Source organism: Tiliqua scincoides, chromosome 3 (genome assembly GCF_035046505.1).
Source record: "Tiliqua scincoides isolate rTilSci1 chromosome 3, rTilSci1.hap2, whole genome shotgun sequence".
NCBI lineage: Eukaryota > Metazoa > Chordata > Lepidosauria > Squamata > Scincidae > Tiliqua > Tiliqua scincoides.
In genome coordinates, this window is record NC_089823.1 from 198,212,892 (window position 1) to 198,224,964 (window position 12,073).

At 44.9% G+C, this 12,073-nt stretch overlaps 1 protein-coding gene across 6 annotated transcripts in view; it reads right to left on the reverse strand.

Annotated features, from left to right (window-relative positions):
• Nucleotides 1-12,030, reverse strand: part of CEP63 (centrosomal protein 63) — a 41,820-nt gene extending 29,790 nt beyond the window's left edge. For 3 of the 6 annotated variants that reach the window (XM_066619833.1, XM_066619832.1, XM_066619828.1), the window contains exons 1-3: nucleotides 11,958-12,030; nucleotides 5,906-5,974; nucleotides 2,283-2,460 (exon numbers count right to left, since the gene is read on the reverse strand). In XM_066619833.1, coding sequence (XP_066475930.1) covers nucleotides 2,283-2,460; nucleotides 5,906-5,949 — 222 coding nt within the window. In that variant the 5' untranslated portion in view covers nucleotides 5,950-5,974; nucleotides 11,958-12,030. Of the gene's footprint in view, nucleotides 1-2,282; nucleotides 2,461-5,566; nucleotides 5,645-5,905; nucleotides 5,975-6,884; nucleotides 6,941-10,004; nucleotides 10,078-11,957 lie in introns of those variants that run through there. The other 3 variants (XM_066619829.1, XM_066619830.1, XM_066619831.1) reach the window with 3 other exon arrangements.
• Between the last annotated feature and the right edge of the window lie 43 nt (nucleotides 12,031-12,073).

Here is a 12,073-nt window from a genome sequence, read left to right on the forward strand (position 1 = left end):
TACAGATATGGAAGAAAAAAAGCACAGTTTATACTCTGCCTTCTGGCCCAAGATAGACAAACAATGTAAGGTTTGGGGGTGGGAGTGTTAGAACCAAACTTGTGCTGCCTCCTTACATTTTAACAAACCCATAATTTGTCTAAATTATTGAGATTATAATCTGCCACAAGTAAAGAATTTGGAAAAACACTCACATATACCACATGAGCTAAGAAAAGTGACAGTGAAACAAATACAGAATGTTCAGATGGTGCCATTCTCTAAAAAGAAATGCAGAACTAAACAAGTTCCTAGAGCCATTAGCTAATATCTTCAGAACAAGCATCCTTCTCAATGCTAAAATAACAGGATTTATCATCACAATAATCATCATCAAGTTTAGTTAAGGAGTAGGTGAGGCACAGGCAAATGTTCCACCCAGGAAAAGCATATCAGAAATAAGCTGCTCAAAACAATAAAGGGAACACTTAAACAACACATCCAAGATCTGAATGAACGAAATATTCCTATTAAATACTTTGTTCCTGACATAGTTGAATGTGCTGACAACAAAATCACACAACAATCATCAATGGAAATCACATTTATTAACCCATGGAGGTCTGGGTTTGGTGTCATACTCAAAATTGAAGTGGAAAAACACACTACAGGCTGATCCAACTTTGATGTAATGTCCATAAAGCAAGTCAAAATGAGGCTCAGTAGTGTGTGTGGCCTCCACGTGCCTGTATGACTGTATGACCTCCCTACAACACCTGGGCATGCTCCTGATGAGGTGGCGGATAGTCTCCTGAGGGATCGCCTCCCAAACCTGGACTAAAGCATCCACCAACTCCTGGACAGTCTGTGGTGCAACATGGCGCTGGTGGTTGGAGCGAGACATGATGTCCCAGATGTGCACAATTGGATTCAGGTCTGGGGAACGGGCGGGCCAGTCCATAGCATCAATGCCTTCATCTTGCAGGAACTGCTGACACACTCCAGCCACATGAAGTCTAGCATTGTCCTGCATTAGGAGGAACCCAGGGCCAACCACACCAGCATATGGTCTCACAAGGGGTCTGAGGATCTCATCTCGGTACCTAATGGCAGTCAGGCTACCTCTGGCGAGCACATGGAGGGCTGTGCGGCCCCCCAAAGAAATGCCACCCCACACCATTACTGACCCACTGCCAAACCGGTCATGCTGGAGGATGTTGCAGGCAGCAGAACATTCTCCCTGCTGTCTCCAGACTCTGTCACGTCTGTCACATGTGCTCAGTGTGAACCTGCTTTCATCTGTGAAGAACACAGGGCGCCAGTGGCGAGGTTGCCAATCTTGATGTTCTCTGGCAAATGCCAAATGTCCTGCACGGTGTCGGGCTGTCAGCACAACCCCCACCTGTGGACCCTCATACCACCCTCATGGAGTCTGTTTCTGACCGTTTGAGCAGACACATGCACATTTGTGGCCTGCTGGAGGTCATTTTGCAGGGCTCTGGCAGTGCTCCTCCTGTTCCTCCTGGCACGAATGCGGAGGTAGCGGTCCTGATGCTGGGTTGTTGCCCTCCTACAGCCTCCTCCACGTCTCCTGGTGTACTGGCCTGTCTCCCGGTAGCGCCTCCATGCTCTGGACACTACACTGACAGACACAGCAAACCTTCGTGCCACAGCTCACATTGATGTGCCATCCTGGATGAGCTGCACTACCTGAGCCACTTGTGTGGGTTGCAGACTCCGCCTCACGCTACCACTAGAGTGACAGCACCGCCAGCATTCAAAGGTCACCCAAACATCAGCCAGAAAGCATAGGGACTGCAAAGTGGTCTGTGGTCACCACCTGCAGAACCACTCCTTTATTGGGGGTGTCTTGTTACTTGCCTATGATTTCCACCTGTTGTCTACTCCATTTGTGCAACAGCATGTGAACTTGATTGTCAATCGGTGTGGCTTCCTAGGTGGACAGTTTGATTTCACAAAAGTGTGATTGACTTGGAGTGACATTGTGTCGTTCAAGTGTTCCCTTTATTGTTTTGAGCAGTACTTTCCAAACCGGAAATGAACAGAAGTTGCAGAATTGTCACACCACAGCTATAGTAGACAAGAAACATTTATGTTACTATTCTTGTTTAGAGTTGCCCCCCTTTCCCCCCCCCCCCCCAAGAACTTGACTCTGTGCTTGTAAACTGCAGGTACAGATTTCTTGTGATAATGAGAGGATACAACTTCATGCAGGCCAATTATAAAAGAAAGTAAAGCCTATTTGAAACAAGTGAATACTTCACAACACTCAGCTAAAGTACCTCTTTACGTTTGTCATCCAATGCATTCCTAAGAGTGGACACCTCCTGCTCTCGTTTAACCAAACAGGACCCCAGTGCCTGTGTTTGGCTTTCCCATTCAGCTTTCTTATGAGCCACCATTATGTCTATCTGCTTCATCAGCTCCTGTAGTTCAGCCTCACATGAAGTCAGGAAGTTTCTGCCGGCAAGAAAACAAATTATTCTGACTACACTGCAGATGTCAGAATAGCGTTACCAAGTAAATAAAGCTTCCATTAGCTCCCTCACATGCACACCATGATAACCTCCAGGCAATGGTAATACTTCATAGCCATTCATTCTCTGGATCTTTTAATTTCAATGGCAGGAGTTCAGTCCCTCCAGCCAAAAAATATGGATGACAATCAGGCAGCATGTAATGGGGCAACATACACCTTGAGTATTGCAGGGAATCCATGGTATACCCAAGGATAGAAACAGGGTACTTGTTCAACACCAGAAATCCTATACAATAAGCTGGAGGGCTGATGTGACAAGATAGTTTAAGGGTCCCTTTCACCCATATTAAAGTTGAAATCCTGCATGAAGTAAACTCACTAGTGAATAAATTCCTCTAAGCCAAGAAAGACTTCTTTCCAATTGCTCAGAAGCATTGCTTCAGAGTACAATGCTCCGGAAAATCTGAGAAAACTGATCTGAGTCTTTTTAAATGGTAAATAAATTAAAAACCAAGAATATCAGGGGCAGAGTTCACTTATCACAACAAGTGAGTAAGGCCATTTGGGGCTATTCTGTTTTCAGATTTAAGGCCTCTGCCCTGGGGAACCCAAATGTTTTTAATATCACTCTTACAGTAAGACCACATATACTTCCTCCCCTCAAGAACAAGACAGAACAGTGATGGAATGTCCGTTCACAACTTTACTAGCAACTAATACATGCAATTCCATCAAAGGCCCATCTCACACTTTTGAACATCTTGAATCAGTCACACACACAGGATTTTGCATTTAAACAAAAACAGTACATTCGCTCCAAGACACTATCATTCTATACATAATAATGCAGTACAGGCGTGCCCTGGTATCCGCAGGGGTTCTGGAACAGCCCCCCCCCCCCCCGCGGATAGCTGAATCTGCAGATACCAGGGACATCCCATGCCCTCTGGAGATGGGAAGCTGTGCTCCCCTCACCTCCAGATAATCTGAGGAATGCAGAGGCTGCGCAGGTCTGCGCATGGCCTCTGCGGGCTTCAGAATGGCCGTTCTGGTAAAAAAAAAGTCACTTCTGAGATTTTTCATGAAACCTTAAGTGATATTTTATGCCTTTAAAAAGCATTAGGAGGGCTGGGGGAAGGCATCAGGAGGGTTCAGGGGCCCGCATCCGTGGTTAAGTGAAACCGCAGATATGGGATCTGCGGTTACTGGGGCATGGCTGTATTGTTCAGAAGCTTCACGCTTCAAAGTTAATTGAGCAGGGTTTTGCGGGGGTATCAATTTTTTTCTCTCTAGCTGAGAGAGGTTTTTAATGGCAAGTTCTACACACCAGAGACCAAATCAATCCAGTTATCAACTCTGTAAATAGAGGTTTATACCATCAATGCTGACAATTCCTTAAGTCCACCAGTATGGAAGACAACACCATAATGAGACAAAGAAATTTGTGATCAACTAGCAAGGGTTGGCTCCCTAAAGATTCTAGGATTTTGCTCTGGCACAGTCATCAGCTGAACTTGCTCAGCTAACTTTTTAGTATTGTCTCTAGTCTATCAACTTGCAAAGTTCCAAAAAAGTGCAAGATGGAGCTCTGGAGAGAAGGAATTCTTGCTGATCTTTACCCCTGTAATTTGCTTGTCAAATACAAAAGAAATAAAAATCAATAGGTTAAGAGATTGAAATTCCTCATTTTCCCTAGAGTGTCCATACTCTTTTACAACTTGATGGTTTTTCTATAGAGAAAGAAATAGAAGTATTTATTTAGGCTTCCTGAGGCCAACTTTCCAGTTTGAAATTTCACTCCAATATACCAGAGTACTGGACCAAAAAATAAGCCACAATTATGCTCATAATTGGGTATTTCACATTAAGTGTAAAGCAGCTTCTTATATCTTAGCAGACCAATCACCTGCTTTGCAGGAGTATTGTCAGCTCTGACTGACAGCAGTTTCCCTATCTGTAGAGACCTCTCGAAGTACTGCTATAGAAGCTCCTTAGCCATTTCTGTCCAGCTTTGCATATATACAACAGGGATCATAAGAACATAAGAACATCCCCACTGGATCAGGCCATAGGCCCATCTAGTCCAGCTTCCTGTATCTCACAGCGACCCACCAAATGCCCCAGGGAGCACACCAGATAACAAGAGACCTCATTCTGGTGCCCTCCCTTGCATCTGGCATTCTGACATACCCCATTTCTAAAATCAGGAGGTTGCACAAACACATCATGGCTTGTAACCTGTAATGGATTTTTCCTCCAGAAACTTGTCCAATCCCCTTTTAAAGGCGTCCAGGCCAGACGCCATCACCTCATCCTGTGGCAAGGAGTTCCACAGACCAACCACATGCCGAGTAAAGAAATATTTTCTTTTGTCTGTTCTAACTCTCCCAACACTCAATTTTAGTGGATGCCCCCTGGTTCTGGTGTTATGTGAGTGTAAAGAGCATCTTTCTATCCACTCTGTCCATCCCCTGCATAATTTTGTATGTCTCAATCATGTCCCCCCTCAGACGCCTCTTTTCTAGGCTGAAGAGGCCCAAATGCCATAGCCTCAAATGTGTACACCTGTCGGCTGAGCAGAAATGGGTTTACTAGAGATCCTGGTGAATATAATCAGGGAGGTGGAGAGTTCTAAAATGCAGAGAGCATAACCAGAGTAAAGACATCTTTCCCATGGTGTGGTTCACGACAAAAACTAGAAGTGGCTTTTTCACCATTTACAGCAGTTTGGAGGCATGGGAAGGCCTGCAGAGGGGGTTGCAGGCTTCCCAGACCCTCCAGAGAGCCATAGCAACCCCCAGATACGTTTTAAAAAAGCTTTTGTCCTTGGTGGTGGTGCAATTGTGGCAATCACGTGGCTGCCCCTCCCCCACAAGCACTTACAGTATCCCAAACTCTTCCTGATATAAGATATGAAGCTGCCAATATTTCAGCTACATCTTTGACAAATGTCTTTATGTGCAAGTATCTGAAAACAATAGACCCGGTAAGTGCGGTTGCTGAAAAGCCACAGGAATTGAGCCACCATGAAAACACAGTACGAGTTTAAGCCTTATCTAACACAATGGAGACAGGATAAGAGATTACCATGTTGAAGGAGGAATCCGAGTTCAAGAGGACTTCACCTAAGGCAGCTTCATAAGTGTACTCTCGAAGTCACACTTGCTTTTTTCCCCTCTGAATGGCAATACCTATCATAGAAGGTGCTTATTTGAAGAAGAGTATTGCACTGTTACATAATGCCAGAAGAAGGAAGTGTTGTGGGAGCAATAAATATGGAAGCAAGGCATTGTGCTTCAGCTGTGCTACCTTTAGGTGTACTGAGAAATGGGGGGAAGGAGAAGAAGGCAGCCATCATGTGCTGCAGTTTCACAAGTTCAGTATCACCTTTATGCATTTGATACTGAAGATCAAGTATACCCATACCTGCCTTGCCCTTCCCTTTGCATTCGTTCTAGCAGTGCCTCCATCCTGAAATCACATCCTTCTGGGCAGCTGGAAAACCAAACAAAGAAATGGTTATGTTACAGCAATTCATCACCATGTGGAATTCCTCTCCAGGTGAATACAGACTGTGTGAGAGGCACGTGACAATTGGAAAAGGGGAAAATAAGTACACCATTTACAGTAACAATGGAAGAAACAGTTGCCACTTCCAGAAATGTACAGGCCAAATACAGAACAGGTAATTTAAAAAACTGAATAAATCACAAGAACACAAACCCAAGTTATCACTCACTTAACACCCAATTTTGCTGGCATTTTTATTCAGGGTGTTGGGCCTTGTTTAAGACCAAGACAGTTACCACAACAGAAATACCACATTTCACAATCAGCAGTGCCAATTACATGGGACTTAAATTAAAGGAGTGCCAAACAATTATTTATACAGTGGATTCTTGCTTTACTATGGTAATCCATCCCACAGACACCACTGGATTGTGAAAATATCGTAATGTGAATACATTGTTTTCCGGCAATTCAGTCCTCAATCTCAGAACTAAACTATTTCCTTCACTAAAAAGTAATTTTTAAAGGTGCTTCCTGCTCTCTTTAGGCGCCATTGTTATTTTCAACATGCTACCACTAGCTGAGAGTTCCTCAAAGCCTTACATTCTGATTTGCTTCCCATCTCTCCTTTGCTCAAACACACAAAGCAATTATGTTAAATATGCTGGTACTAGATGGACCAAATGCTTGCTATTTGGCTTAGCTATCACCCATGAACTTGTGTTGGAGACAATCATAAACCCATTTTACAGTGAATAACCTGTTGTAGAGTGAGCCTTGTTTTGCCATGGAGAGTCCATCATTAAATGATTTCATTATGAGCCCATCATAATACAGGGACTTTTGTACCCTGCTCTTTCACAGAGAAGGAAACACGGGGCTGCGAGGAATTTACCTGCAGAGGTGGAACTACTGATTGTGATCCAGAAAGAATCTGAAGTCTATTTGTGCCTGGAAGGGAGACAACTGGTAATCATTGATAAGCTGATATAAGAGAGAGAGAACAGACTGGAATGCTGAAAATGTCAGTGATGAGAGGTAACAACTGGAAAATCTCTGACAGTACAATTTGTGTGGCTGCCTGCAGAAGTTCGAGGCATGTTCTACACTGCTAAGAGAGATGACTACACCCGGAAGGAAACATCTGGAGACAGAGGGGTTCCATATATAGAGGAGTGTACATTGTAAAATCCCTTATCAGGTCTAGGACACGCCTGCCTATGTAAACCACCTTGAGTATATCTGAATAGAAATCTGAGGATGAGAAATGCAGTAAGCAAGTAAATAAATATTAGATGAAGAGAAAAAGAGAGAAGAGAGAACAGATTCAAGAGAATGCGAGTGTAGGTGTGATCCATGAATTTGTCTTTAATAATGTGGGGTAAATGCCAATTAAAAAAAATTAAGTTCTTATACTGTTTTTAAGTAAAGCACCAATGTTAATACAAAGGCACACTTTTCCAAAATCTTGGCCTTAGGACCCAATCCTATCCAATTTTCCAGTGCCAGTGCTGCTGTGCCAATGGGGCGTGCACTGTATCTTGTGATAGGACAGCAGTCACAGAGGCCCCCTTAAGGTATGGGAACATTTGTTCCCTTATCTTGGGGCTGCATCATGGCTACACCGGTGCTGGAAAATTGGATAGGATTGGACACTTAGACAGTAGCCTGAGGGCCCAATCCTAATCAACCTTCCAGTACCAGTGTAGTCACAATGCAGTCCTGAGGTAAGGGAACAAATGTTTCCACACCTTGAGGAGGCCTCTGTGACTGCCCCAGCACATGCTCCATGGGCACAGCTGCACCAGCAATGGAAAACTGGATAGGATTTGGCTCTTACTTAGTAGGGAGGAAAGAGAGGAAAGTAGGGCAAGACAGCTGGAGGAAAGTGGTGCACTGCGAGGCTGCCCATGAGGAGCGCAGGCACATACTGGCACAGCAGCTTCAGTTGCATTCAGGGAGAGAAGTTGGAGAAAAGGTGGACTGGGTGTTACTGAACCTGTGTGCAGGTTTGGCACTGTGGTCCTTGAATCGCAGCTGGAATGGAGGTGGCGTAACACTAGCAGGTAAACACATGGCAGACAGCAAGGTAAGATAAAGGTGAGGAACACAAGGGTCTAGTGACTCAACTTTTATAACCTTTCTACCCATAGATTCCTATGGAATATTTTGTGGGGTACTCTAATCAAGGAACCTTTGCTATTTGATGGCCCATGATGGCTTATTCCCAGATCCAAATGGGCGCTCCTTTTGTTCTTGCACTTGGTTGAAAGTGTAGTAAATAGCTCAGGAAATCAGTTTCTGTTATAAGACTCTTTAATCGAGTTTAGTCTTGGAGTCAGGGATCCTTTTTCATTTTACTAACAATTTATTTTTCCAAAAACCTGGAAGCCCTAAAGAGATGGCTTTTGTCATGAGGTCAAATTTGCTGTGCAAGCAAAGTGTGGTCACCCATGGAATTTTCCTCTGAGTAGGCAAGACTCTATCCAAGCCAGCCTGATATAAAGTGGGGCAACTGGAAAGACCAGTTGATCTGAGGTCTTGAGCCACAATCCTAACACCAAATTACTTGTCTGCACTATGCTTTCCTAGCAGACACCCAGCACCACATCCTTGCATTCACACACACATTTCCCTGCACACAACAAAATAAAAAGAAATGAAAAAGGCTATCAGGAAATACCTGAAAATGTATTTACATTTTTAGAAAATATGTATCTTGACATTGTTTGTATACCTTGCTCCCCCACCCATCTAGCTCACCAAAACAGAAAGCATGGTGGGTAAATCAGCCCAGTTGCCTTTAAGCCATTCTTGCCCAATATTGCATATACGTGACAGGGACCAAATGCGTACACCTGTGGGCTGTGCAAAAGATAAGTAGCTAACTGTGGGGAATTATCCAGAAATGAAAACATATATTTACAGTTCAGAACCAGGGAATCTGAGGGATGCTTTCTACTATACGAAATGACCTGCCCCCCTGAGGTCAGCTGGAAGGGTCTTTCTGGGGATGCCATCTTTAGCTGAAGATAGAATGACAACAACCAGAGTTAGGGCCTTCTCTGTAGTGGTACTACAATTATGGAATTCTTTCCCATTGGAATTGAGAACTTCTCTCTCCCTGCCTGCCTTCCAGTGAAGTCTTACTTCAACATCTACTTAATTAAATTGTTATTGGGGGTTACTTCTGTGGGGAGAGGCAAGATATAAATATTTTAAATAAATACATTTCAAACCTGGACCGGAATCATGCCAAGTAGAGTTAACACAAAACAAAACTGTATCATCCTTAAACTGTTTCTGTAGAAATGCAGTTCGTTTACTCAGGCATTTCCTGAGGTTGGTGACCCTTCCGTCTACTGTCCATACATAGAGGTGGGTGAAAAAGGTTTTATTTTTTTCCACGGATTTCGGCGTTTTCCAAAGTTAGAAGTGCAGAAAGCATATTATATGTTTTTAGTCAAAATTTACATATATAACGCTTTAAAACTGTAAAAGGTAGTATAGTGTCAGCAGATTAAGCCACCGTCGTTACCCATGAACGCTATTAAATAAATAAAAACCAAATAAAATTGTTTTATTTTTCACAGATTGAGAATTTTTACAAAAATGAGAAACACAGAAAGAAGTGTTATGTGTTTTTATTTCATTATCACTGTTTTCACCCACCTCTGTCCATACATTGACTTGCAAGTGTGTCACACTGAGTTGCATGAGACTTTCATCTGGAAACGCATGTACAGTTGTAGCCTAACTGCTCTATCCTAATCGAACTTACACAGGAGGAGGTCTAACTTCGTTCAACAGATGTATTTCCAGGTAACTGTGCACAGAACTGAAGCATGTTTACTTTTTTTAAAAAATCACTTTAATCTGTATTAAAATCTTGTATTCCAATAATCATTATTAAAATGAGCAAACAACCATTAAAATAAAAGAAAAAAATGTCCTACTGACACTACAACCCTAGGCACACACTTTAGTCAATCCTACTGGGCACTGCATGACTTACTTCTGAGTAGCCAAGCACAGAACTGGGCCATTAGATATTTAATAGGCAGGGAGAGGCAGGGTTGTTGAGCATCCTTTTCTCATGCAGAGAGAGAGAGAGAGAGAGAGAGAGAGAGAGAGAGAGAGAGAGAGAGAGAGAGTTTTTCCTGGATTTGGTTATCATTTTTTAAGTCTGCATTTTTGTAACAAAGACTAGTTGAATGAGGACCTCAGCTGAGCAGAGCAAAACAAAACTGCATTACTTAAAGCAGTGGTCTCCAACTTTTGGGAAACCACTGCTTTAAGTAATCATATTTAAAGGGCCACATCATATATTTTACACATTTAGTGGGCTGAAAAATCAGTTTCATAAATAAATGAATGCTCTTTAAATAAATGAATAAGTTTTACTTAGATCTTTTTGGTAACCAGCATAGTACGATTCAGAAAAAAAGAGAAATGTGTCAATTACAAAGAAACAACACCATAACTAAACTAAGAAATGATACTTATATGAGTAAAAAGTTAAACATTAGCAAACGCTCTGACAAAACAAAAGTTGCTATGGACCAGATAAAATCTTGTGGGCCATAGTTTGGAGACCCCTGATTTAAAGAAAGACAAGGTCTAAGGCTGCAATCCTATGAACACTTTCCTGGGAATAAGCCTCATTGAACACTTTGGGACATACATCTAAGTAGACATGTGTAGCATTGGGTTGAAAGGCTGCAATCACAGGCGCACTTGGACATAAAAGCCTTCGATTGGGTTTACTTGAAAGTGCAACTAACTCCACAAGCCTGCATATCACCAGAGGTGTAACTAGATGCTAAGCTGGGAGGAGCATAACATGCAAGGCAGCCACTTCTGGGTTCTCCCCAGAGGAGGTTCTGGCAGCTTTGTGCCCTCTGTTCCTTCTCCTGAGGATGCTCCACAGGATGCTCCACAGGAGATGCTCCACAGAAGGAATGAGGGACAGAAAGCCGCCAGCACCACCTCCTCTGTGGAGAACAAGGAAGTGACATCACAATGTCATATAACATTGTGACATCACTGCCCCAGGTGCCAAGGGTTCTAGTTATACCTCTGCGCATGACCCTGGCTGGTCAGTTCTCCACAGGGACTGACATGAGCATGCTTCTTGAAGGCACCCTGCTAAGCAGGAATAAGGAGGAGGAGAGGCTTTCCACAGCAGGGAGATCAACACCGCCAGCTGTCTAACTCCTGCCCATCAACCTGCTGTGGGGAGAGGCGCAGGGGCCTGTTGGAGAGTTGGCAACACAAGGCCACGAAGGCACCTTCTGAGTAGGGACTTGCGGTGGGTGGGGAGGCAGGTGAGGCAGAGCCTCCCCACCAGAGTCCTTGGAGAAGCACCGCTGCCATATGAGGCACCCAAGCACTCACAACCCACGCGTTCACCTAGGGTGCCTCACACGGCAGCGGTGCTTCTCCAAGGACTCTGGTGGGGAAACTCTGCCTTACCTGCCTCCCCACCCACCATGGGTTGTGGGTGCCTCACACGGCGGCGGCGGCGCTTCTCCAAGGACTCTGGTGGGGAGGCTCTGCCTCACCTGCCTCCCCACCCACGCCCCGCCCCTGCTGGGGGGAGATTCCCCCCCCCGCGCTTCTTAGGGGGCAAAGAGGCGAGAGCAGGCAAGACCCAATGAACGGGGTGGGGCGAAGAGAAGCCCAACCTGAAACTGCCCCACACTCGCCACCCCCCGCGTTCCCCACAAGCCCCGCATGACAGGTGGAGGCGGCGCAGGTACTCAGGGCCGGCCAAGGACGGGACAGGCAGCCGCAGCGCGCGACAGGAAAAGAGACCCGCCCGCCCAACACCTCCCTGGGCTAAGAAGAGGCGGCAAACAGATAGCCAGCCGCGATTTTCCCTCGCAAACGCCTCCTGCACTCGGACGCGGCAAACGGCCGCTCGCGCCTCGGCCACGCCCCCTCCCTCCGCGCCTCAAATCGTTACCTTTCGTCGCTTTTCGAGCCGACGCCGGGTTCGCGGTCCCCGCCCGCGCTGTTTTGGGAAAACGTCACGCCCCCGCCCGCGGCGTCCTCTCTATGGTTTACGTCCACTACTAGAGC